The 27,719-nt window shown below is 36.3% G+C and overlaps 4 protein-coding genes across 5 annotated transcripts; all 4 read left to right on the top strand.

Moving 5' to 3' along the window:
* Positions 1 to 1,661: 1,661 nt before the first annotated feature.
* On the top strand, positions 1,662 to 5,701 carry LOC104893992 (probable LRR receptor-like serine/threonine-protein kinase At1g74360). Its single transcript, XM_010680142.4, has 2 exons — positions 1,662 to 2,125; positions 2,256 to 5,701. The coding sequence occupies exons 1-2, from the start codon at positions 2,044 to 2,046 to the stop codon at positions 5,507 to 5,509; spliced, it is 3,336 nt and encodes a 1,111-aa protein (XP_010678444.2). The 5' UTR covers positions 1,662 to 2,043; the 3' UTR covers positions 5,510 to 5,701.
* A 3,856-nt stretch (positions 5,702 to 9,557) lies between these two features.
* Positions 9,558 to 13,039, top strand: LOC104893993 (uncharacterized). Of its 2 annotated transcripts, XM_010680143.4 has the most exons (3): positions 9,558 to 9,703; positions 9,999 to 10,143; positions 12,428 to 13,039. In XM_010680143.4, the coding sequence occupies exons 2-3, from the start codon at positions 10,033 to 10,035 to the stop codon at positions 12,947 to 12,949; spliced, it is 633 nt and encodes a 210-aa protein (XP_010678445.2). In that variant the 5' UTR covers positions 9,558 to 9,703; positions 9,999 to 10,032; the 3' UTR covers positions 12,950 to 13,039. The 2 variants fall into 2 exon arrangements, with proteins under 2 accessions (XP_010678445.2, XP_048500274.1); XM_048644317.2 differs by lacking the exons at positions 9,558 to 9,703; positions 9,999 to 10,143 and adding an exon at positions 12,098 to 12,118 and having other exon boundaries at positions 12,428 to 13,038.
* An 11,794-nt stretch (positions 13,040 to 24,833) lies between these two features.
* LOC125497999 (uncharacterized) lies at positions 24,834 to 26,040 on the top strand. The gene is made up of 2 exons (XM_048645729.2): positions 24,834 to 25,061; positions 25,257 to 26,040. The coding sequence occupies exons 1-2, from the start codon at positions 24,927 to 24,929 to the stop codon at positions 25,926 to 25,928; spliced, it is 807 nt and encodes a 268-aa protein (XP_048501686.2). The 5' UTR covers positions 24,834 to 24,926; the 3' UTR covers positions 25,929 to 26,040.
* An 896-nt stretch (positions 26,041 to 26,936) lies between these two features.
* On the top strand, positions 26,937 to 27,701 carry LOC104894073 (B3 domain-containing protein At1g05920-like). The gene has a single exon (XM_010680240.2). It carries the CDS (start codon positions 26,937 to 26,939, stop codon positions 27,699 to 27,701), a length of 765 nt encoding a protein of 254 aa, XP_010678542.2.
* The last annotated feature ends 18 nt before the right edge of the window (positions 27,702 to 27,719 follow it).

Genomic DNA, 27,719 nt, shown 5'->3' with positions numbered 1-27,719 from the left:
GTATACAAAAAGGAATCACTTGCACACACATTCTATCTTCATTACCTTGGTATAGCTATGATAAATGGGAATAAGAACTTAGAAGAACGGAGGGAGTAGTTGTTTGGTTGTCAAAAATAAAATATAGAAAATGAAGCTTCCTAGATAATGTAAAATAGGTGAATTGTTTGGTAGACAAAAAGGTAAGGAAAAAGGTGAAATGGGGAAGGAGAAAGAATGTAGAAACTTGCTAACTTAGAAAAAGTTATCTAATATAAAACCGTCACATGTCATCTACAATAATAATTATCATCTGACAAAACTTGAAAGGATCGGGTTCACAATAATTTATTGTGCACCAAAAATCATATGATATAGTCAGTTTTTATTTGATATAGTAAGTTTTCGTTTGATATAATCAGTTTTATATGATATAATCACCTTTTATATAGTTCGTTTTTATATATTATTATAGTCAATTTTCTGATATAGTCAGTTTTCATTTGATACAATCAGTATTTATATGGTATAATTACCTGTTATATAATCAGTTTATATATAATATATGTAGTCAATTTTCTTGTGTGTGTGTAAAATCGTTTTCATTACTTGAAGTTCGAGACTTAACATGAAGGTATTGTAATCTCGGATGCGGTAAACATGGCTCGGTCAAGAATGCTTTTCCCAAACGATGTCAGAATGATAGACTTATTCATCAATAGCTGCTTGATTAAGCACATACAAGAGGGTTGCGTTCGATTGCTCGATCTAGTTCATTGTAGTTTCTTCGAAAACGTATTTTATGTAGCCTTGTTTGATTGTATCTATTTTTTTTAATATCTATTGTAGATGTCGTTTGACCTTCAATCAATGAAATTTCTCTTCAAAAAAAAGTCGGCTTTTTCCTTTTATTACAGTCAGTTTTTATGTGACAAAGTCAGTTTGGATGCACAATAAATTATTGTCAACTCAATCCACCCAAGATATTTTGAATAACTAATTCATATCCTTTTATATTTTAAACAAAAAGACGAGTAATTTTATCCAATAAATCATCTTTGGAGGAATTGTTTTAGATAATAATTTTTGTGAGTGCACATTTAGAAAAGGGCGATAAGGCTTCTTGTGAAGAAAAGAAAATCAAACTTGTCTACCATTGACGAAGAAACTTCCAAGCTCCACCCATTTTTTCAAACTAAAAATAAATTCAAGAAGAAGAAGCAAAACAAATTACTCCACAAAAACCATGTTCTAGACTTTAAGGTTTTTTTTTCCAGTCATAAATTTCAACTCAATAAAACCGGCTCATTTTAAAACCAGTCTAGTCAACATAGGCGGCTCATTTTAGCCTTTAACCTTCTCATCTTCCTAACATAACTACTCCCTCCGTTTCATTTTAATCTACACACTTTGACATTTTGCACTATTCACAAATTGTACTTTGACCTTCGTTTGTGATTTATACGTGAATAAAAACATAGTCATGTGGGATCTTGTTAGATATTTTATTAATATGTACTTTTTATAATTTTTACAAATACAAAACTAAAGATATATGTCCTCAAAGTTTTGCATTGGCATGCGTGTGAAGTGTAAGTGTGTAGATTAAAATGAAACAGAGGGAGTACATAAGTTAGACAAAATATGCGACATTAAAAACATTGTTATTAACTCCATCATCATTAAACTATTTTAGGAAAATAAAAGTTGAAAAAATAAGAAACAATAAACAAAACTTTATTCCATTCACTTTAGGAAACTACAATACGAAGCCAACTTTCCAACACTTTCTTTTCTATTTTGTTGACCACCCCAGAATTTAGTTCCATGTTTGGTATGGCATTGAATTATTACCCAACAAATTTGTTTTTCTTGTTATAGAAAAAAGAAGAAGAGAAATTTCTCATCTTTTCTTCCCTGAAATCTTTGTGCAAAAAAATGTTCATAATCTTCAATAATAACCAAACAACAAGGGTAACTTAATTAGTGAGAAGAAGAGAGGACGAGTAACAACTAACAGGAACAAGAAGAAGAAGAAGGAAATAGTGCTATATTTGATTGATCATGGTAGAAGAAGATTTTGTTAAATTGGTTCATCATAGTTGCATAATTCAGCTTTCATTCATCATTTTGCTTATATTTTCAGGTACCCACTTAACTTGTTACTCAAATTTTCATTTTTTTTATGTACTATTATATAGTTATATACTTATGTCTTAAGAACATTAATAATGAAATGATTGATTGTGGCCTTGTGGGTCAATGGCAATGATTAGGCACAATCTCCAAGGCAGATGCTCTGACACAAGAAGAGGAAAGGGACAAAGATGTGTTACTAAATTTGAAGTCATTTTTGGAAGAAAAAAATAAGATGCACAGAGGAAGATACACACAATGGAATGATCAAAGCTCAAACCATTGCAACTGGCCTGGTGTTTCATGTGATCTTGACACGGGCAGAGTCACCGGAATTGATCTCTCCAAGAGCAGCCTCAATGGTGAGGTAGCAGGGAACTTCTCAGTATTGTCAGAACTCAGGTCACTTAATTTATCTGGGAATACCTTAAGTTTTATTCCTAGTGATTTGAGTGGGTGTAAAAACCTTAAATACCTCAACTTGTCACATAATACAATAGGTGGGCAGCTGAACTTATCTGGGTTGAGCAGTTTGGAGGTATTGGATTTATCATTGAACAAATTCGAGGGCGATATTCGGGCTAGTTTCCCTGCAATCTGCAGCAATTTGAGGGTGTTGAAAATCTCAACCAATAATTTTACAGGGTCTATCGATGGGTGCTTTGATGGTTGTCTAAAGTTGGAGTCTGTTGACATTAGTGCAAATAACTTTACTGGGCAGGTGTGGCCTGGTTTCTCAAGATTGAAGATGTTTGATGTTGGGGAAAATCTTTTTTCTGGGTCAATTTTTCCCTGGTTTTTTGAGGGAAATTGCAGCTTGGAGTCACTTGATTTGTCAGAAAATAATTTTACTGGGGATTTTCCTGGTGAAATTTCCAACTGTAAAAATTTGTCAGTTTTGATTTTAGGTGGAAATAATTTCACTGGGAGTGTTCCTGATACTCTTGGATCGATATCGAACCTTAGTGTGTTGATTCTTGGAGGGAATAACTTCTCAAAACAGATACCAGAATCACTACTGGAGTGCAGAAATCTGGTGTTTCTGGATCTTAGCAAGAACAATCTTGGGAGTGAGATACCGCCGATTCTTGGGAGATTTACTCAGCTGCAAGTTCTGGTTTTGCATAGGAATTCTTTTAATGCAGGGTTGAATTCCTCTGGGATTCTAAGATTGCCTAATCTTCAAAGACTAGACCTCAGCTACAATAACTTTTCTGGTCCTCTTCCAGTTAAGATTTCCAGTTTGGTTAATTTGCAATTTCTAGACTTTGCTTATAACCAATTTTCTGGTAAAATTCCTGCTGAATATGGAAGTCTTAATCAGCTTCTAGCCCTTGATATTTCCTTTAACAGGTTGACCGGTTCAATTCCACCAAGTTTGGGGAAGTTAACTTCCCTCCTTTGGCTAATGCTCGCGAATAATTCATTAACGGGTGAAATCCCACCTGAGTTGGGAAACTGCAGCAGCTTGTTGTGGTTGAATTTAGCTAATAACAATCTGCGCGGGAGACTGCCGGCTGAAGTGACAAATATGGGGAGCAATCCTATGCCTACGTTTTTGGCCAACAGAAGAGGAAAACTTGTTCCTGGGTCAGGAGAATGTTTGGCAATGAGGAGATGGATACCTGAAAATTACCCTCCTTTTAGCTTTGTGTATAGTTTGCTTACCAGAAAGAGTTGCAGAAGTATATGGGATAGGATACTCAAAGGGTATGGTCTATTCCCAATTTGCAACCCTGGTTCGAAAGTTCAAACACTTCAGATTTCTGGTTATCTTCAGCTAACCGGGAATCAACTATCTGGTGAAATACCTCCTGAAATTGGAATGATGAAGAATTTTAGCATGCTGCATTTTGCTGATAATAACTTCTATGGTGCTTTGCCCGCGGAAATTGAAAAACTATCCCTTGTTTTCCTAAATGTATCGAGGAACAATTTCTCTGGTACAATTCCCATGCAAATAGGAAACCTCAAGTGTTTGCAGGATCTTGATCTATCCTTGAACAATTTTTCAGGGATCTTCCCAACGAGCCTGAATGAATTGGGTGAGTTAAACAAGTTCAATGTTTCTTTCAATCCACTGATCTCTGGTGTTATTCCATCTACCGGGCAACTATCAACATTTGAGAAAGATTGTTACCTCGGCAACCCTCTTTTAGTCCTTCCATCTTTTATCAAAAGCTCCACAAGGTCATCCCCTAAAGCTGAAGCATCCCACAGGAGAGTTGGAGTTGCAAAAGTGGCTACCTCTTTAGTGATCACGATATTGGTGCTTGTCGCGTTAATTTGTGGTGTATTTTCATTCCTACTCTTCAACTCAACTAAAAACCCATCAGAGAACACATCAGGGTATCTGTTAAAAGAGATCAAATGGCGACATGACTGTTCTTCTTGCTCGAGCAGCTCTTCATCACCATGGATTTCAGATGCCATCAAAGTGATTAGGCTGGATAAAACAGCATTTACACACTCTGATATCCTGAAAGCAACAGGAAATTTCTCGGAAGATAGAGTGATTGGTAGAGGAGGATATGCAACGGTTTATAAAGGAGTTCTCCCTGATGGAAGAGTGGTAGCAGTGAAGAAGCTACAGAGAGGAGGAATGGAAGGAGAACGAGAATTCCGAGCAGAAATGGAAGTCTTAACTCAGCATGGAGTCAACTGGCCTCACCCAAACCTTGTCAATCTTTATGGGTGGTGCCTTGATGGGGCTGATAAACTGCTGGTGTATGAGTTCATGGAAGGTGGGACCTTAGAGGATTTCATCTCAGACAGAACAAGGCTAACATGGAAAAACCGGGTTGAGATTGCAATCAATGTAGCTCGTGCGTTAGTCTTCCTACACCATGAATGCTACCCTTCAATAGTGCATAGGGATGTGAAAGCAAGCAATGTATTACTAGACAGAGATGGAAAAGCTCGAGTCACAGATTTCGGGCTAGCAAGGGTGGTTGATGCAGGGGAGACACATGTCACAACCACGGTAGCTGGTACAATAGGATATGTTGCACCTGAATATAGCCAAACATGGCAAGCTACAACCAAAGGTGATGTTTATAGCTTCGGGATATTAGCCATGGAGCTTGCAACAGGTAGGAGGGCAGTCGATGATGGGGAGGAGTGTTTGTTAGAGTGGGCCAGAAGGGTTATGGAGAAAAATAAAGAGCTAGGACTCGGAAATTCCGCGATTCCAGGGATCGTAGTAGGACCAGGGAAAAATGAAGGAGCATCAGAAATGGGTGAACTGCTAGGCATAGGATCCAAATGCACTGCAGAAGTACCTCAAGCGCGGCCTAATATGAAGGAAGTTTTGTCAATGTTGCTTAAAATTCTAGGTTATCAAGGAGATATCTGTAAGGATCTAGACCATGTTTCTGTAGTTTGTAATGTATAGAATATTCAGTTTTTTAGTTTTTAGTTTTTAGTTTAGAGAAGTGTCCATAATTTTGAGGTTTTTGTTTCATTTTTAGCATCAGAAACACATACAATAGGTTATACATAGAATGACTTGTAATCATTCTTCTTGTACACACCTCATTCATTGTTTCCAGTAATAATAATACTAAAACTGGGAGGATTACATTTATCTTCTAGGTTTCATAATAATTGGTAGTATTATAAATTTATGATGTTGAGAATTTTGTTACCAGAAGTTGGTGAAATATATACTTTTCATGTCTGGAAATTCTAGTATAGATTTTGTTTGTCTTCAGCTGATATATATATTAACATTTGAGAATCAAAACATTGTTTTCTTAATCAGTTGGTGTGCAGTCATACTCATGCAGAGGTGGTTAAGCTTTGACTTCATTAGTCATTGCTACTTAAATATTCAATGTAGATTGTAGAGTACTAAACTTATATTAACGGCCAATTAATGATACTCATATTAAATTTTTCAACAAACTCTACATCATGTATCACAGAGGTATGGAGTACTATATAAATTTTTATAGTGAACTGTAGATGATGAACCCAAATCATTTTTTTGGTAACAGTCCCAAGTCCATGTAGAGCTGTAAGTTCTATTGACTATCAATCTAGAAATAATAGCAAACAATAATAGAATATCAAATAATAAAGCAGGAAAGAACACACCAGAAATTTTACGTGGAAACCCAAGAACTGGGAGAAAAACCACGAATCTGCACTAGGAATTGATGAATGTTTGATAGAAATTACAAAAGCACTCAAGAGCTCTCTCTAAAGCTTTCTCTCTCTCAAACTATGTGTTAAAGATGAAGAATAATGATAAACCTAATTAGGGTTTATATTTATACCCTCATTAATACCAAAAACCGGAAAAAATTAGGCTTTGCGGTTCGACACCCCGCGGCCGCGCTCGACAACCCGCGGGCGGACAGAACCCGTCAGTTTTGTCAGTTCTTCGTAAAACCGTCATAACTTTCTCGTTTCTCACCGGAATTGGACGTATGACCTATCATTGGAAAGCTCTCGGAACAAGCTATCACCTCCACTTTGAATCACCTCAAAATCATTTATAGATTGAAAGATATGTCCATTCAAAGTTGGCCTTATGTCCCAAATGACGTTTTTCTTCTACGCAACCTCATCTCCACACCCATACACCTCCATGAGCTTCATATCATACCATATACCCAACAATCTCCCACTTGGAGATAGGTGTAAGTGAAGAAAACTTCATACCTTCATCATCCTCTCATTCATCTCAATCCTACACACAACTCCCACTGCAAAAGCAATCTCTAGTTGTGCCCAAACCATGACATACATCAAGCATCCCATGACAACACATCTCCTCTACACCAAGGAAAATAATATTGAAGTTTGCACCAACTCCAATACAAAAGATATCAAAGTCTACACCGACTTTGATTCTTAATCACTAAACTCCAAATCATTGCACCATCACTCCATGAACCTACACACCCTCCTACCCCGGAGGTCGGATCACCTTAGAGACAAGCACAACCAAATGAAGATCCCTTCCTCTACAACTAAGGAAAAATAACCACTTCCTCTCCAACCAAAGAAGCACATTGAAGTCTCATCAAACTTCAATAAAACCAATTACCACCTAAGCCAAAGAAGCTTCTCATTGTTCTAAAAGCAAACTCACATTGCTCCCACTCGAACAATACACCCTTTGTTCCACTTAGGATTTCCGGCACATCATGCTTGTGTGCCGTCCTTCACCTTGTCGCTTACGGTCAATTTGCCACCGGGATACCGCTTCACCACGGTTCTCATCCCTTGGCCCACTATCGATAGTTTTCCGATCAAACGACACCTTACATGAAGTTCTCATCCCAATCCCGTCCCCTTCACTGTGCTCCCCATGGTGTAAAGTGTTCCAGTCCTTGTCCCACGAGCTATGATCATTGCTCCCTTGACAATTTTCCAAGAACCACCATCAAACACAACCTTATAACCCGATGTAGCAAGTTGGGCTACTGATATCAAGTTTTTCTTCAACCTTGGGATAAACTTGACATTCTTCAACTCCAACGAGCCACCATGAGTGAGTTTCACACTCACATCACCTTTCCCCATGACTTCCACTGCCTTGCCATCCGCAAGGTAGACCTTTTCAAGTTTTCCGGATTTGAAATTCCGAAACAACTCCTTGCATGGTGAGGAATGATGAGAAGAACCCGAATCCAAGACCCATGATCCCGAGCACCCAACCAACTCTTCCTGATCATCCATGCTTACCATCAAAGCATCGGAATCGTACTCAGAAATCAAGTTAGTTGATGCATCTTCTTCATCATCACTTTCTTGAACCTTTTCTTCCCTTTCCCATTCACTTTCTTAGGACAATCTCTCTTTAAATGTCCTTCATTACCACACCCCCAGCAAGTAACACTAGCTCTGCCTTTTGACTTACTCCGGTCCCCCTTTGACTCCAATTTTCCCTGAAAGTTCCTCCCTTTTCCCCTCCCTCTACCTTCTGCACTGTATGCTCCAGATGATTCTCCACTCTCCTTCCTTCGAATGCTCTCACTCAAAATCAGATCACGGACAACATCATAAACCAATTTCTCTTTACCAGAGGAATTACTAACAGCAGTTACAACAGTTTCCCAAGCAGTAGGTAAAGAGGACAACAAAATTAGGGCTTTCACTTCATCCTCAAAGGCAATATTAACCGAAGATAACTGACTTATTAATGAATTAAATTCATTAATATGTTCAGCAGCAGAACTACCATTATTCATCTCTAAACCAAACAAACGGCGCATCAGATATACCTTATTCATTGCAGAGGGCTTTTCATACATATCTGACAGTGCTTTGATCAATCCAGCCGTTGTTTTGATATCCTTGACATTGAACGCCACAGTCCGAGCCAATGTCAAACGCACCACCGCTAGTGCCTGTCTGTCCAGTACTTTCCACTTAGCCTCCTCCATCTCAGCAGGCTTTTCAGACAAAGGTTGATACAGATTTTTCTGATATAAGATGTCTTCTATTTGCATCTTCCAATATCCAAAATCTGTCCCATCAAACTTCTCAATTCTAATCTTTGAATCCTCCATTGTTAATTATTCTAGATCTAGACAATAATCAAACCTAGCTCTTGATACCACTTGTAAGTTCTATTGACTATCAATCTAGAAATAATAGCAAACAATAATAGAATATCAAATAATAAAGCAGGAAAGAACACACCAGAAATTTTACGTGGAAACCCAAGAACTGGGAGAAAAACCACGAATCTGCACTAGGAATCGATGAATGTTTGATAGAATTACAAAAGCACTCAAGAGCTCTCTCTAAAGCTTTCTCTCTCTCAAACTATGTGTTAAAGATGAAGAATAATGATAAACCTAATTAGGGTTTATATTTATACCCTCATTAATACCAAAAACCGGAAAAAATTAGGCTTTGCGGTTCGACACCCCGCGGCCGCGCTCGACAACCGCGGGCGGACAGAACCCGTCAGTTTTTCAGTTCTTCGTAAAACCGTCATAACTTTCTCGTTTCTCACCGGAATTGGACGTATGACCTATCATTGGAAAGCTCTCGGAACAAGCTATCACCTCCACTTTGAATCACCTCAAAATCATTTATAGATTGAAAGATATGTCCATTCAAAGTTGGCCTTATGTCCCAAATGACGTTTTTCTTCTACGCAACCTCATCTCCACACCCATACACCTCCATGAGCTTCATATCATACCATATACCCAACAAGAGCATGGTGATCCTAAACGATGAAAATTAGGAAATGAAGAAAGGCCATCTGTTTTTACCTAATTGAGAGAGTGGGATTAACAAGGCAAATAGCCAAATACAGACAGTGCTTCTCACACTCCTAACTTCACTTATGTAGTTTTTATGAAGGAAATTTTTGTTTGATTCAACTTATGTATTTGTTTGATTCGATTGCTTATCTAGATGTCGTATGACTTTTTTATTAATGAATTAATTTTACTATTCAAAAAAAAAAAAACTTCACTTATGTAGTTATGTCAAAGAGTCAAAACATCAACTGATCCCACTTGAAGTTGTAGCTATTGGATTGGATTTACAGCAAAAACTTTTGTGATTTCACAAAAGTTTTGAGCTGAGTCAATGAACAGAACTCAGGTCTGAGGAGGTAAGTTTTTGAGCTACATTTTGTATTAAAGTTTTGTAAATTTCCTGAGAAAATGATAGTTTAAAATGGGTTTTGTTGAATTTATAAATTACTATGCAATTCAGTTGTAAAAATATAGAGTAAAACTTTGAAGATTAGGTGAATTTTCCAGATAAATTGTTGCAGCAGCCAGCATGTAATGGATTCTTTTTGAAGAGATCTCTCAAAAATCAGTACTAAAATTACAGAAATACATGAATGGAAATGTTTATTAATAATGTTTTGATATCTTCAGAATGTAATATTAAATTTACAGGGGTAGTTGGTAGATCAGAGCAGGAAAAATAAGAATGGCAATCCGAGCTGACAGGAGAAATTATGTGATGTCAGTAGAGCTTGCTATGCAAAGAGAGATGGAATTCAGGCAAAAGCTGATAAATCAGAGTCCTCTGCAACCTCAGGTAGCACAGATTTTGATTCCGATTCTGATTTTAAATGTTTTATTACTCCCTCTGTCCCATAAAATAATCGAGCTTTACCTAGTTTATATCGGATATATGCAACTAGTGCATATATTGCTCACATTTTTTTTCGAGGTGGACATTTTCTTTTTAGAGCTAAGGGTGTGATCTTCATTCATTAATGGTTAAAGTTCAGGTTTACATCTAAAGACATTGTTTAAGCACTAGAGTTAGTTGTTGCAGATCTCACACTTGCTAGATGAAATAGTTTATCTATCTAACTTCAACTGCACATTTCCATGAGGTATTCCCCTTTCTTTTGTGCCCATGTAGCCATTGCATCCGCTGCTTTGTTGCCTTCTCTTCCTTCATGCTCCAATTTGGCTCCAGATAACTGGTCTAGGAGTGCCCGGTATTGATATACCAACTTAGTTACATGGATTCTTCAATTTACCTCAATTAATTATTCGTGTCAGATCCTTGACACTCGGACGTGGACACGGACACTTGGACACTTCATTTTGGGCCAAAATCATAGAAATTTTTCATAGAATACCCAAATTAGACACTTGGACACGTACCCATGCCAGACATGGGTATACGAGTCCAAGTAACATATACCAATCAATGATGTTTATTCTGCAATTCATTGAATCCAGTCACCATTGTGATCTCTAGAAACTGCAGCTAGCCTGTCACACTATAACCATCCTTGAAACAGGCATCAAGTATTGATCTTTTTCCCAAAAAAAACAGTGGGTGTTTTGGTGGAGGGGGATATATTGCTGGGATTTTGTGAGTAATTTAGGAGAAACTGTACACCAAGAATGTCACTATATATATCTGATTCAAAATTTGTAGTTTATCTAATTTTTGTCCCATTGATTTTCACCGTCCCCAGACTCCAAGGCACATCTTTGATCTTTAACATCTCTAATTACACAATTAAAAATATTATAAAAAGTTAATAAATTGAAAATACTCATTGGAACAAATTTAAGTCTCTTGTTCTTATATATTAGTGTGAACTTATGTTCAAAGTTGATGTGCTTTTACCTCGAAAAAGCAAATGGAGCAAAGATCTTGGTAAGGAGGGAGTATATGTTTTGTGGTAGTAGCCTAAGGATAACATACCGTAACATTCCTTAAATTTGGAACTTGTATGGGGTTGATTTAATTATGAAATATGTGCATTTATGCTGTATGATTTAAACTATCAAGGCTATGTTATTCTTTTATCTCCTTAGAACCCCTTATATGAGTATATGACCTTCACTTATCAGCCTTTCTCTGAACATGCATGATTTTATCTCTTATTGTGAACAAAATTTGGTTGATTAGATGTTATTTTTCCTGGAAGTTATCCTTTGTTAAGGTGAAAATGACAAGGCCTTAGACTTGTGATAACTATCAAGAATTGTCACAAGCATTGCTGACTTTGTACAGTTCTTGGTCTATAAAGATGAGGTAAATGGAAAAAGTTGATAATGAACTTTTTTCTTCCACCATTTAATGCTAATTAGGTATAGTTCAATTTTGACCAGCCTTGTGATTTTGATGTAGCTAGTGAGCTGATCTACTATTGTGAGAAGACTGTTACAATTACAACAGTAATTGTCTCTCAGCATCTCCTAGTCAGCTCCAGTTAAATGACCTACGCAATTGACGAGATACTGATAAGTATATCAGCGTACTGATTGAATTCCGGTGAAGGGCGAGGAAAGGGAAGTCATCTATTGGGCTTAAAAAGTTGATGTCACCTTGCTGCTAAAATTTAAGAATTTTTTTGGCAAGAGTTGGGTGTTTGTGGCTCCAGCCCACTATTATATATATGCCAGTTTATATCTTGCCATCATGCCGTGGGATATTCTGTGGAGAACTATATGTGCACAGCTGCACAGCCTGAGTGCCTGACCCTTGACAAAGGAAGACAGTAAAGAACCAACACACACACACTCATAGGAAGGAAATGACGGTATGACAGCCTAATCACTAGTATTAACTATGCAAAAAACACTAAAAGTTACAAAAAACAGAAACTGTACAATAGTGACATAAAGAAAACCTGAAAAATAAAAAAGATACAGGAATAATACTTAAAAGATTTGCAGAACACATAAAACATTAGTGGATTAATGATCTGACAAATGATCATGTGAATTTACTTAATGTGAGTAAGAGGTTACGAATTCTTGCTCTTTAACCCATATATATTTCTTGTTGCTTGAACTTCAGCTAGCTATCAGATTAGGTAGCTTTTCAATTTGCCTGTTCTTTTGTGCAGGTGGAAAGACCAACTTCAAGTCAAGTTCCAGGGACAATAATTCAGCCTGCTTCAAATGTGTATCTCCGTCCATCTCATGGACCTATTCGTGGGCCTACGAATACTGTTTCAGTACCAATTGCTAGGCCACCTGGCCTTCCTCCGTATCCATATCCATCGCCATATTCAAGACCAAGCCCAAATGCAGGTCCATCTCGTTCAGCTGATCAACGGCGGAATGGCAGAGCTCCTCTTCCAGATGGAATTTTTACATGCAAAGTTTGTCAGATTGACTGCAAAACTGGCTTTAATCTGTTGGGACACTACCAAGGTCAAAAGCACAAGGCCAGATTACAAGGCGGGAAGGGGAAGGAAGTAGCTAGTGGAAAACAGCCGCGAGAAAATGAGAAGCGGCCATACTGTGACTTGTGTGGGATCTGGTGTACTGATGAGTATACTTACAGGATGCACTTCAATTGTACTAACCATATTCTCAAGCAGTATGACTGTCTGATGAAAAAAAAGGGTGTATATGTAGCATAGTATGGTTCTATCAAGAAGTTGATGCACTAATAAGTAATAATCCCATTTTTATCTTTTAGGCAAATCAAACTATGTGATGGAGAGCAAAACTTTTGATGGTGTCTTTTTGGAGAAGGAATTTCTTTCCAAAATGACAAGTGGGAGAAAAATATATCTCGACGAAGTTCGAGGTGAGCAACAACAACCAAAAATGGAAAATGAGACTCCTAATCATAGTGAAACACTTGTTTCGACTGATGTACTTGAGGAGAATTCTACAGTTGTACAAGCCCCACGTAGGTCGGAGAGGTATAGAGTTCGGCCAGAAAGATACATGGGTGTCTTAATGACTAAGAGCTATGAAATATTGCTTCTTGAAAGCAATGAGCCTACTACCTACAAAGAAGCTATGACGGGCGAAGATTCTGACAAATGGCTTGAAGCCATGAAATCTGAAATTGACTCCATGTCTGAAAATCAAGTATGGAACTTGATTGATTTGCCCAAAGGGATAACTCCCATAGGATGCAAATGGGTCTTCAAGAAAAAGACCGACATGGATGGAAACGTTTACGTTTTCAAAGCTAGGTTGGTTGCAAAAGGTTACAGACAAATTCACGGTGTGGATTATGATGAAACTTTTTCTCCAGTCGCTATGCTTAAGTCAGTTCGGATACTCCTAGCAATCGCCGCATTTTATGACTATGAAATTTGGCAAATGGATGTTAAAACCGCTTTCCTTAACGGAATTCTGGAGGAGGATGTTTACATGGCTCAACCAGAAGGTTTTGTTGATCCGAAAAATGCTAGGAAGGTATGCAAGCTTAAAAGATCCATTTATGGATTAAAGCAAGCATCCAGGAGTTGGAATATACGTTTCGACGAAGCCATAAGGGAATTTGGTTTCGAGAAAAATGTTGAGGAATCTTGTGTTTACAAAAAGGTCAGTGGGAGCAAAATCGCATTCCTAGTATTATATGTCGATGACATTCTCCTTATTGGAAATGATGTTCCAATGCTAAAGTTCGTAAAGGATTGGCTTGGAAAATGTTTCTCAATGAAGGATCTAGGATATGCATAATACATTTTGGGCATCAAGATCTATAGAGATAGATCTAAAAGGATGATTGGACTAAGTCAGAGTACTTATATTGATAAGGTGCTTGATAGGTTCAATATGAAAGGTTGTAAGAAAGGCTTTCTTCCCATGATTCATGGCATGAAGCTTAGCAAGACTCAGGGTCCTAAAACACCTGATGAGCAAAAGCGAATGAGTGTTATTCCTTATGCATCCGCAATAGGATCTATCATGTATGCAATGATATGTACTCGCCCTGACATCTCGTATGCTTTGAGTGCTACAAGTAGATACCAAGGAAATCCAGGTGAGGCGCACTGGTGTGCAGCCAAAAATATTCTGAAGTACCTTAATAGGACTAAGGATAAATTCCTGGTGTATGGTGGTGCAGATGAATTGGTTGTTACAGGCTACACTGATGCGAGCTTCCAAACGGACAAAGATGATTCCAAATCTCAATCTGGATACATCTTCTGTCTAAACGGAGGGGCAGTGTGCTGGAAGATTGCTAAGCAGAGTACAATTGCTGATTCTACAACTGAAGCAGAGTTCCTTGCTGCTGGAGAAGCGGCAAAGGAGGCGATTTGGATTAGAAAGTTCATCACTGAACTCGGTGTTGTCCCTAGCAGTGCTGACTCGATGTCTCTCTATTGTGATAATAGTGGAGCCATCGCCCAAGCCAAGGAGCCAAGGGAACATCACAAATCTAAACACATTCTGAGAAAGTTTCACATTCTACGAGATTTTGTTGAGAAGGGTGAAGTTAAGATATGCAAAGTAGCAACAGATGATAATGTTGTTGATCCATTAACTAAACCACTTCCGCAGACCAAACATGATGCTCATACGTCTGCAATAGGAATAAAGCACATTGGTGATTGGCTTTGATTTCTATGGATGTTTTAGATTATGTTTTATTTTTCGTAATCATAAAACATTGGTGTTTTATCTCGTTTTATCATTAATGGAATAATTTTATCTTCATTTAATTTTGGTTTAGCATTAAATGAATGTCCAAGATATAATCGTTAAGTTTCAAATAGGTTATCGAGACGAAGTCTTGGATAATGAGACCCTATTAAGTGGACTGAAAGCTTAAGATTAAAATTGTCCCTAGTCTGAATCATTAAGAATGGACACTAATGTTTCATAAAAGACTAGTTTGCAAGTTGATTTATAGTGCTGTTTCATGGGCTAGTTGACGGGGATGTCATAAATCATTTGCATGAGTATAAGCTAAGAACTTATATTGGATAGACCCACCTATGAATATGTTTTAAGAATTTAAATTATCATAAGCATATCTCATTAAACTATTAGAGACTATTCCTCATTACCTGAGTAGTTCATTGTCTGTTCACTATTGGATTAGTATGCTTTGACTCTGTCAAACGTCGCACCGTAAAAGGAGACAATAAAGGCAGTTTTCAGGTTGCTATGAATCTAGTATTATAGAAGTGAATGTACAAGATTGGGATTGTCCTCCTATTAGGATCATTGTCTTATGGGCCTCTCGAGAGTTATAACTGTGAAAATGCATGGCCGTGCTCAGATAGATTAGGAAGTAATCATCTGTCTTAACAGGTTAACTCATGAGTTCGAGAAACTATTTGAACTTAATAAGGATGATCGAGATTCTTACCTTATGTTCGAATAAAGACGTAAAAGAGACAAAGGAATATATGGCACACTTGTTCTAAAGGACAAGTGGGAGATTGTTGGAGGTATGTCCTTCAAACAATGTGGGTATCTCTAAAAGATAGTTTATAGGATCGGTTACGAGTTACGATAAAATTAGTATAATTAAGTAATCGATATGTTTAGCTGGAAACCGCTATCGATTGGCAATATTATTAGTAAATATATTTGCAACTTAATTAGTATTAATCCTATAGGGTCGCACTTATTCACATGGGTCGAACCATGAATATATTTTGAATAAGGTTGAATAAATATCAAAGAAATCTTTGATATTTCTACTATGCACAACGTGCATATCCCCACTTTGTGGAGTTAGTTTCTTGTTAGGATTTCCCTAACAATAAGCTACTCTAATTAAGGGGATTTGCATTATATATATGATAGGCAATCATATAACGTGGGTAGAAGTTACGTGATATTGTTTTTGACTCCAAAAATATATTCTACAAAAGTGAGACACAAAATACGTGAGAGTAAGAGTCTAAGAAATATACTTTGCTCTTCCTACTCCAAGATCTAAGTTGTCTTTGTGTCGCGGTTCGATCGTGTGGTGTGCTAGCCATTAGAGGGACTTCAAGTGAGGTTCTCAAGAAAGTAACCTGATCGAATCTGCTAATTAATTGGAGACGCGCTACAAAGGTATATTAATGTGTATAATAGGTTCATGAATTAATATGTGTGTAGTTCCGATTTTGATATGTTTCCGCAAACTATATGTTTTTATCAAAACCCTTCAGAAGGAAGTAGCTAGTGGAAAACAGCCGCAAGAAAATGAGAAGCGGCCATACTGTGACTTGTGTGGGATCTGGTGTACTGATGAGTATACTTACAGGATGCACTTCAATTGTACTAACCATATTCTCAAACAGTATGACTGTCTGATGAAAAAAAAGGGTGTATATGTAGCATAGTATGGCCGCTAATTAGAACTTCTTCGTTGCTTGCTCGTTTTCCTCTAAAAAAACTTCTTCGCTGATGCTCCGAATCGTCCGCCATTGTCGTTTCTCTACAACTTCAAAATCTTCCATTAGAAGATGCTCTCTCCAAGTTCTACTCCGATGTTCTACCTCACACAATTGACGCTTGTCATGGCGATTTTCCGATCACTTCCCGCCCTAGCCATGGCGAATTTCAAATTTCGGAGGTTAATTTTGAATTTTGACTTTTTCTCGTGAATTTTTGTGTGTTTACGTCTTTGATACTATCGTTGAATTTTAGGTTTTCGGTGTTAATTTAGTGTTTGAATGATCTCTAATTGTTTCTGGAGTTGAGAACGGGAACAGACAAGAGTTGTATGTATGCTTTGATTTTGGAGGCTATATTGATATTCTTGAAGTTCTAAGCTCTATTTGATAACCTTTGAGATGATGAAATTGTCACTTACAGTTACAATGCGTTTGCAACAGGTTCTCATTTATGAGGGATGCTCTTATGGTTTATGTTGTAGATAGTTACTTGTCGTATATGAGGAGTGATGATGAGGCTGTTGAGTTGTTGGATAAAGAATTTCCGGAGAAGATGGAGAGGGAAAAGGGTACATTGGAATTTACTTTCTTATGTGACCAGTTTAATTTCTCTGGTAGCCACTTTAAATAATTTAGTATCCATTATAACTTGATTGTTGATTAGTTTCTTATTATCATTTCTGAGACTCCTTTATAATATATGGACATTAACAAGACTACAAATGAAACTGAAACTGTTACAGGCATTTAGTATCCACTTTAACTCATTTAGTAGCCAGTTTAGGTTTATTTGTGACCACTTTAACTCAATTATCTATCCGTTCAGTGCGAAGTTTCAAATTCAATTACAAACTGCTTTCTAGATTCTTCTATAAGGCTAAACAAGTTCTCATTGTAATAACTGCTCTCCTATTTGAAAGATGCTTAATTTTTTCAGCCAATTCATGCTGCTAATGCTTAATGTAATTTTGACCATGTTTCTGAACTTATGATTGTGATATCACCTTATTTTTGAGCCAACAATTGTGTATAAAACTGGCCAAAATTATTAATGATTTGATCGGTGTAATTGTTCATGAGGTATACTTTGATTGAATGTGTATTTCAATGTATCTTATGAAATATTGATTTCTGGGGGTGTGAGATAATCTCTTCATGATTTATCGTCATTTTTTATAGGAAATCTAGAATGAACCTATTATAAAATGAAACCTGCATTTTGCTAACCTATTATAAAAATAGAAGTGATGTGTGTATTTCTTTTGCAGAATGCTTTGCTCGAATTCCATAAGGTTGTAAATACAAAAGAACATGTAGTTTCTGATACCATGTACTATATTACTCTTGAGACAACTGATGGTGAAAAGAAGAAGGTTTACGAAGCAAAAGTGCAGGTTAAGCCATGGATGAACTTCAAGGAAGTGCTGGATTTCAAGTATGTGGGTGATGCCAATGCTCCGGCAGAGGGCTGCAGCAACTAGCTAGGTATGCACTTTCATGTTCCTCTGAAAATGAAGACTGCCCCTTGACATGATTCTTGGTCTGTTGTTTAGAATTTGTTCTGCTTTGCATTCTGGAATCTTGTTTGTAAATATATAGTTCCTTTTGCTGCATCATTTGATTTAGAAAATAAGGATGTCTAGAGGATTCGAAATTAAGGGCAACATCCAGTAGCAAGTTAGCAACCCTAACAAAATAAAAGCCAGGAACTCAAGAAGTGATCTTTGACAAGTGGAGAGAGCAGTTTTTATATTAGACCATCTCACACGAACCTATTGTGAAATATTGTTAGCGTCAACCCCCCTCCAAAAACTAAAAAGAGGAAAGTAATAAGTCACCTATGTGAAAAAAAAAGCTACTCTATAACTGTGAGATCATCTTATACAAGATTGTGGATTTGTGGTAATTGAGAACGTCGTCATTTCTCTCAAATTATGAATGTGGGAGATAAATGCATGATGAGATAGGTTGGTGTTTGCTCAACCATTGCGGACTAATTCTTCAGATATAACAGTTGGCAGGCCAATAATGTTTTACGGAGATATAAAAAAAAATAGAAGGATTGGCTTTTAGTAAAATTATCTTGTAACAAAAGTCTCTCATTGTGTTTTTTTTGGCTATTTGTGATCACTTTAATTAATTTAGTATCCACTATAACTTGATTGTTGATTAGTTTCTTATTATCAATTCTGAGACTCCTTTATGATATATGGACACTAACAGGACTACAAATCAAAATGAAACTGTTACAGACATTAAGTATCCACTTTAACTCATTTAGTAACCAGTTTAGGTTTATTTGCGACCACTTTAACTCAATTCTCCATTCGTTTAGTGAGAAGTTTCAAATTCAATTACTTATATATTGCTTTCTTAATTCTTTTATAAGGCTAAACAAGTTCTCATTGCAACATATTGCTCTCCTAATGAATTGTCATTTGGGTTCTTGTTATTATTTGAAAGATTACTTAATTTTCTGGCAGTTTATTTCATCAAGTAACTAGTTTACTTCCTTATGTGACCAATTTAAGTTCTTTGGTAGCCGGTTTATTTTTTTTTTTGTAAGCATTTTAAATCATTTGATTTTCACTATAAATGAATTTGTAATCTCCCACATTTTTAAGATATTTAATTAAATAGTTTTAAACAATTTGAATTATTAAAACTATTTAATTTCAGTATTTAAGAGCATAAGTCTAACAGCCCGCACTTCCGAGCTGCTAGCTAAACATACTTAACATTCATAGAACTCAATTAACACTTAGTAAACTCGAATTAATATTTACTCGCAGCGGAAACATAAACCTTAAAGCGATCCTGGACCTGTGGGTCAGGGCCCACAACAACAAATCACCTTCAATACCAATTAATAGATTACATAATACCCTACTCGATTCCCAAGACAATATAATACTTAAACATCATATAAGAACTTAATATTCAACAACTTATATTCTAAATATAAGTTCGAATCACTAATTTAATTTCCATCTATTAACTGAAAACACTTTCTCTTGATTCATCCAGAAATCCGAACATACACCTGCAAATTACAGACGAAAATACAAAACAAAAACAAAACTAAAATGAGTGAAAAACTCAGTAACTTTACTTCAGCCTGTCAAAATGGTTTTGGTTCGTAAACATTTTTCAGATCGGAAACAACTTGGTAATTATTTGGAAATAATTCATCTTTTAAATATATCGCTGGCATAGCTTAATCACATTACATAAATCGCTGGCAAGTACAACCTTATAACATAACTTAACGTGATATTCGACCTTATCTGGTCTTAATTCATATACGAATCATTTTACTCCACCTGTACCTTGCCTACTATTCATCTCAGTTCATAAACTAAGCCAGCTAAAACAATTTCGAAATCCTTTTTACATTATCATACTCAAATCATATTTCTTAAATATAATCATATCCGAACAATTCCAATAGCATAACAAAGTCATATATAGTTCACAAATCCATACAGGAAGATGCATCTATAACCATGGCCATGACTATGAACGATAATACAATATCAAAAATATAACAAACACACACGGGCATGTAAATATGTTTTGCTGAACATAAAGGTTACCTCAATTGCAAACCAATTTCTTAAAATGCAATCCAATAACTCAGCCCCTTCAAGCTCCTTTAATTCTCCAAGCTCCACAAATTAATATACATAAGATGCCTCAAAAGTAATACCGACAATTAATCACCAATCTTACTACAATTTAGAAAAATAAATTGACTTTCCTATATTCATTAACTTTTCCATGAACTAAACACAACATCTTATATGCAAACTAATTTTGACATTCATATACAAACCCTTATTCTAATCTAACTCACATCATTGTCCTCACTTGCTAACTATAATAAACAGCTTATTCCTCTTAACAACTAATATAATTTGCAAGTTCAATTCTCCATCCCACATTCTAGTTTAACATGAGGGTTTACAAAACAATACCAATTTCTGAATTTACTTAGTTACCTAAAACAAAAATCAACAACTAATTTCATACTTTAACTCGAAATAGAAATGGAATTCAGATTATAGAATTCAAAAAGAGAAATAAGTTTCAATCTAATAATTGAGCAAAAATTTCAATCTTTAATATCAACAACCCAAATAATACCAATTTAAATCTCATAATCTGATTTTCCAACTCAATAACAATTTCAGTTATACTTATGAAAATCAAAACTATTATGAATATATAAATCAGATTGCTATTGATGAAATAAGAGTCAAAACACTCAAAATTATACCTTCCCAACATAATTCAGAACTGAAGCTCCACAACAACTTACAATAGCTGCGAAATAGGAACAACAACAACATATTGTAGCAACAGAATAGAGGAGAGAGAAAACGAGGGTAACAACGACACAATCGACCACCATTTAGCGGCAGCGGCGGCGGACCACCAATCGAACACCAACAACAGCAACGCTGAAGCAGAGAAGACGGAAAAGAACAGAACGACAAGCAGCAACACGTCGCAACATCAATAGATCGAAATATTAGCAACCACAAACGGCTGCAGCAGCGCCGGCACCGGAAAAAAAACGAAATGCCGGCAGAAGGGGAGCAGTGATCGGAATGGCGTGAGAGAAAAGGACGCCAAGTGTAAGAGAGAAAGAATTGGGGTTTGGGGTTTTATATTTTATGATTTTGTGTAATATGGGAAGTTAAGTCAATGTTATTATGTGACTTCCTTTAAATATGTAATAAAACAATAAATACTCCTGTGCGTTATGCACGGGTCATAATACTAGTTATATTTCTAAAATTGTGTTTGGTTGAGTGAAAAAAATTTCCTATTGGCGTGTTCGGCAACAGTAGTTGTGGTGGTAGCTTTTAGATGTGAGAGTAGTTGTTAGCTATTTTGGTATATGGTTGTTAGTGGTTGGTGTGTAGCTGTTTAAGCGTCTAAGATATTAATGTTCGGTAAAAAAAAAGCTGTCAAAGTAGATGTTTATAAATAACTAGTTAAAAACTCAAACAAAACTTTAATATATAATTTATACACCACTAAACGCTAATTCAAAAGCTACAAACAAACAATGCTAAAACACTACTTATACTACTAAAAGTTACTTACATCACTAATTCACTACCTTACCAAACAGTAGTATTTTCTGTAGTTAGTGTTTTGACAGAGTCAAGACTCTAAAATCTACTTCAAAAAGTTGTGCCGAACACGCCATATATATATGATTTTCTACTTTATTTTGTATGATATGTTAATGATAGAAAATAGTATGTTCAAGGTATAAAATAGTTTTCCCAAAGATCGAGAGCTGATTCCTTTTGTCAAGCAAAGAATGTCAAATACTGTTACTTTCTAATCCTTTAAAGTTTAACCTTGCTCTTTCTATATATATCCTTCCATGGATTCACTTTTCACTTATAAATTTTCTCTTACCATCTAAGTTTTATTTTCAAGAACCAACTAAACATAGGCAAACTATTTTATAACTGTGTATTCTTTTGAAAAATCATTTTCCAATTGAAAATGTATTCCATTGGCCCAGATAGACCCTACAGGTCATCTCTATAATCTAATGAATCTTTTCTTTTCTTTAATGGTTGCTTAACATGTTTTTTAGATTAAATTTGTTAGCTAATTCGGATTCTGGTTTGATTCAACAGGTACTAACACCAACTTCAGGACGAGCTCTAAGGGAAACACTAGTGCCAACTCCATTTCCAGTTCGAGTACAAACTCGTCCAAGTGCAGCATTGCATACTCCAACTCCAAGCCCACATCTAACCATTAGGCCAACTTCCAATCCAACTCCATGGCTATATTTTGGGCCTAGCCCAGTTCCACCTCTGCTACAAAAATATCCATCTCACAACATCAAGGCCCAACAACTACTGGCTCAACTCCTTTTATGAGGCCTCCAGTGCCTCAAGGCCCACGTTCAAGACGAGGCCCAACTCATCATCATAATCAAAAGAGGAAAAAGGCACAAGAAGTTGAAGTGGTACATTACAGGTGCAGTCTTTGTCAAGTTGGCTGCAGTAGTGAGTTGAATCTGAGGATGCACTTCATGGGTCACAAGCACAAGGCAAAGTTAAAAGTTGTTAAAAATAACATAGTTTCAGGTGGAATATCTCAGCAACAAGCTCCAAAACAGCAGAAATACTGTGAGTTGTGCAGGATTTGGTGCACTAATGGGAGTTCTTTCAGGCTGCATCTTGATGGCAAGAACCACATTCTGAAACTACATGCTGCCTAGAAAAGAGCTCAAGCTGTCATCTAGGCCGTTTTCAGAACGTGGAAAACTCGTGTTTGGTTTCGGAAATGGAGAAACCTCGTGTCCTGGGGTTGTTTGGGTACTACCAGTGATGCTTGTTAATTAGGAACAATATAGTACATAGGCCATGGCAATATGGTTTCATGAATAAGTGTGAACACATTGACACTTTATGGGAGTCCTGTTTTCTGCATACGAGAATCTTCAGATGTTAAAACTTAAGAAGTGCTAACTTATTCGTGCATATAGGAGCTTTCTCATTGTTTGTTAATCAACAAAATATGTTAATGGTTAGTTCTATCTTAAAAATTCTTATCTATATTTTTGTTGCTTTTTAGAATGTGGAATCAAGTATCCTATAGATGGATATTTGCTCCAATGAAAAATCTTCTTTAGACTCTCTCTCAAAAAGTTACTAATATTCCTTTTGTTCGCAATGAGTTGTCACATTGTCCCAACCTCTCATAATTAAGGATATGACATGATTTTATAAATTGACCTTTAAATATATTTGCATTATTTGTATCATCTTCTCATCACTTTCTATTATTAGTAAGGACCTATTTATCTATACAAATATTATAAAAGGCGTGCGTAACAACGTCGATGCGCAACAACGTCGATGCGCCATGTGGCACCCTCCTCTTGCCACTAGAATTTTGCCACGTGTCTGTTAACCAACAAAGTCAAGTGGTCATTATTTAAAAAATAAATATGCTAAAGCTTGAGCTCGAACCCCTAACCTTATGTAAGGATTTTCAAAGAATCACCATCTCATCTAACATCTCTTAGTGATTCATGTTTTCACAAAATTACAAATGTGTTGTGATTAGTTAATAATATTAAACATATCCCTTACATCCTTAAAAATAAATAAATTTGCATGTTCATTAAAATTAATTATGTATGCATGATACCATTTGAAGAGCAGTGTTGACCATTACAGTACTATCCTTATATTTACAGTAATACTATAAACAAAATTTGATCATAAGTTTGTATTAAATATGGGCCTAGGTCGCATTCCTTAGAACGTATATGTGTCATGTGTCACCATCCCTTATTGAATAACATTCTATCCACGTCTTTCTCATATAGTAAAAAAAAAAAAGCATTCGTGAACATTCGAACCCACAACCTTAAGTGTGAAAGAAAGAGATATACTATTATTGTTAATCTAATCAAAATTAATGATGATGTATGAAAAGAGAACTTTCGAAATTCATATAATGAATGACATAACTTTTTAAATGAGTATGAGATGACTTATTTAACTACTACTAAATTGTAGCACAGAAAAACTCCAAGGCATCGCCCGGGCCTAAACACTAGTTTATCTTTAAAAGGTGACAAATTTTTCCCAACGTCCTAGAATAGAACTATATCCAATTACCCATTACACGTTACTATTAAAATCAGATTGGGGGAGTAATAAGCCAACACCATCATCTTTTGAACCTTTCAGGCTTCATTACCAACAAGTAAGTAAGTAACTGGCCAAATCATTGAAACAAATTTCTTTGCACAGTTAATGATCAAGTTCCTGCCTTCCCTGGCACTAGAAAAACTAGCATTTGTACTATATTCTAAATATCTAACTGGAGTATATTCTAAGATAGAACCATATGTATGTAAGTTAAAGGCAGAGGAGTACATCTGATTCAATTCTAGTATAATGAGGATACAGGCTACTTTTATTTTCCTAAGACCACTTTGAACTCACACAATTAACATGGATATAAGGTCATGACTTTGCAGGAGGGAATAAAGTACAGAGACATTGACAAGAATAACCTCCATGTTCTTTATAAGAATAATATGTGCCATCTTACTGATCCTACAAGTTCAAAAATAGCTCTTTACAAGTTACACAGAGACTTCAATTTTACTCTTCTCAATCTCTCCTTCCATTTTATGTTTTCTGTTTCTGAGATATCACTTAAATAGTTGGAGATCAGGGAAGGGAAGAACAGTAAAATGCATAGCGAAAGGGGTAAGTATGTAATGTCACCTGAGCTCGCGATCAAAAGGGAGATGGCGTATCTAAAACAGTTGGAATTGATGCAGCTGATTCAAAAGAGTGAATCTAAAAAACTACCTCCACCTCCAACTGTAAGAAATCTATGTTTCATAAAGTTCTTGTTAGTAACCTTGCTAATATTTATTGTAAACTAAATTTTATGTTTCATAACATAATAATCTGCCAAATATGATGTATGTTTTTGAATGATTATACCTGTAACATAATTGATTAAGTATAACCACTTTAGTATATAGTTTGATCAACTAATTATGTAAGCCTTGCAGCAAACATCAATGCCAGTTCCGTGGCCAACTTCAGGGACAGGACAGGGCCAAATTCCGAACTCAAGGCCTCCCATGCTAAGCAAGCATCCATCACCAATCCTGCAACCTGGTCCAAGGCCTAGAACAATGCTGAGCCGAACTCCACTCTCAGCTCGAGGCCCAAGTTTACTTCCAAAACCCTTTTTCCCGTCACAGGCAGACCCGCGGCCACAATCAATGATAGTAGGTCCACGTCCATACATGAGGCCTCAAAGCTCAGGTTCCCTTCCATGGCCGAAGTCATCACATGTTGGCTCGACTACTGGTGCAAGGCCTGGTTTATTACCCACCCCTTCGCCACGCAGGATGTTAAAGCCTACTATAGACAACTCTAGCCACAAAAGGAAAGAGGCACCTACTCATCAGTTTCAGGCTAATAATCATACTAGTAAGGTGCAGAAGCTATTTTGTGAGGTGTGTGAAGTTCATAGCACTTCTTATGCTAATTATCAGATGCATATTATGGGTCAAAAGCACAAAGCTCAGGTGAAAAAAGGCAAGGAAATCGGATGTACGAATGATAATAGTAGACTGTACTGTAATTTGTGTGACATTTGGTGCATGAATGAGTTTTCTTTGAAGCAGCATCTTAGTGGCAAGAATCACACCCTCAAAGTTCACGTTGCTGAGTAGTGAAAGTTGAAGCATCACATGTTTATGCTTGGATTACCGCTTCTTCTTACTCGTTAGTGAGCACTAGTTTATATGTGATGTTGACTAATTTGGTTAATTAGTTTATGAGTTATTAGAGTATATAGATGCTTAATTATTCTACTTGTTAGTGAAAGTTAGGCATGTTTATGTTTGGAACCTCGTTTGTTCTTACTTGTTAGTGAACACTGGTTTTCATGTGATGTTGAGTAATTTAATTAGTTTATGAGTTACCAGAGTAGATGCTTAATTCTATAATGATAAATTAGAATAGTAATAAGTTCCAATAATTCCAATTCCCAAATACAACAAGTTAAGATAGATTTTAACCCACAATATGGATTCTGCTGATGACACTTGACAGTGTAAGATGATCAAAAAATCACTAAAATATAATTAGAAGATATGTAAATTATTGTCCATAATGAAGAACTTTCAGAAGCATCATTTATATGGCTTGAAATAGGAACATCAATTACGCATTTTGGTCACTTGATCTTAGATTATATTGCTACCAGATGATTGCCAAAATAAACAGACCAGAAACTAGAAACTGATTTTCAAACAATACAAACTCCAATCCAACTTCAACTACATTTACGCTTCGGATTATTATTGTTCCTACAGAAATCGGATTATTATTGTTCCTACAGAAATCGGATTTTATTTCCAATTTTCATATATATATTTTTTCTTTTTAATATCTTTTGGTGCATAATAAACTCCCTCTCTAGACTCTACTTCAACTACTAGAAACTAATTTTCAAACATTACAAACTCCGATCCTGTTTGAAGTACATTGCCATTAGTATTGTTGTCCTTAGAGAACTCGGATTATATTTGCTACGTACTTCAACTCGGTTTAGATTTGTTGAATTCTTATAAATAGGCCATTACTCTCCTAAACTCTCCTCACATAATTTGTATGATCCAAACTCAAACTCTAAAGAGCGATTTGATCGAGCAACATATATAGTATTAGAATTTACAATGGAAAGAAAACAATCACAAGTTTTAAGATTATTTGGGGTCAATATCAATATTGTCCCATTAAGCTCAGCCGAAATCTGTACCACTCCCGCATATTCGGCAGCACCTGATAGAGCTAGTACTATTACACATACTTCAGCAACTCTAAGACTAAGTGCAGCACATGATAATAGTGATAGTGATGATAGTGAAAGTGATAGTAATAATAATATGCCCGTTGTCGAAAGGCAACCAGCAAGGAGAGAAAGAAGGCCAAGACCTAGTACAGAAAATCTTCTTTTGGCGGATTCGGAACCTCCAAATATTCCGAATGAGCTCCTTCAAGAAGTACATCGTTTAGGTGGAGGTGATGATCCGCCAAAACTAGTCATCCAAAAATATGTCTATTACTCTGATGTCGCTACAAATCAAGCACGATTTCAGATTCCTAGGACAAAAATACAGGGGAAAGGGATCCTCACCGCGGAGGAAGAAAATCAAGTTTTTAATGGCTGTGGAAAAATGGACGACGTGACTGTTTTACTACAAACAAGAGATATCGAGACCATGAGTTTGAGTTTGAGAAGGTGGCCTCTTCCTCAGCAACTGAATCCGACGAATAAATGGAATTGTGTGCTGCAAAGCCGTTGGAATGAGGTGGTCGAGAAAATTAGCCTCGAAGAAGGAAATTATCTTCAAGTATGGGCTTTTAGACATGGTCAACAGAGAAAGCTTGGTTTTATTTTGGTCAAACTTACCAAGGAGCAACTCACTCAAGCACATTAGTGATTTTTTTTTTTTATT

The sequence above is a fragment of the Beta vulgaris genome, chromosome 5, assembly GCF_026745355.1.
Source record: "Beta vulgaris subsp. vulgaris cultivar EL10 chromosome 5, EL10.2, whole genome shotgun sequence".
Classification (NCBI taxonomy): domain Eukaryota; kingdom Viridiplantae; phylum Streptophyta; class Magnoliopsida; order Caryophyllales; family Amaranthaceae; genus Beta; species Beta vulgaris.
This window is presented reverse-complemented; position numbering and strand designations above follow the sequence as displayed.

Excerpts from the sequence above, each read along its gene's own strand:
- LOC104893992 (XM_010680142.4), top strand. The coding sequence starts at position 2,044 with ATGGTAGAAGAAGATTTTGTTAAATTGGTTCATCATAGTTGCATAATT. Across the intron at positions 2,126-2,255 it reads CATTTTGCTTATATTTTCAG|GCACAATCTCCAAGGCAGAT; the intron begins GTACCCACTTAA and ends GGCAATGATTAG.
- LOC104893993 (XM_010680143.4), top strand. The coding sequence starts at position 10,033 with ATGGCAATCCGAGCTGACAGGAGAAATTATGTGATGTCAGTAGAGCTT. Across the intron at positions 10,144-12,427 it reads AGAGTCCTCTGCAACCTCAG|GTGGAAAGACCAACTTCAAG; the intron begins GTAGCACAGATT and ends TCTTTTGTGCAG.
- LOC125497999 (XM_048645729.2), top strand. The coding sequence starts at position 24,927 with ATGCATAGCGAAAGGGGTAAGTATGTAATGTCACCTGAGCTCGCGATC. Across the intron at positions 25,062-25,256 it reads AACTACCTCCACCTCCAACT|CAAACATCAATGCCAGTTCC; the intron begins GTAAGAAATCTA and ends TAAGCCTTGCAG.
- LOC104894073 (XM_010680240.2), top strand. The coding sequence starts at position 26,937 with ATGGAAAGAAAACAATCACAAGTTTTAAGATTATTTGGGGTCAATATC.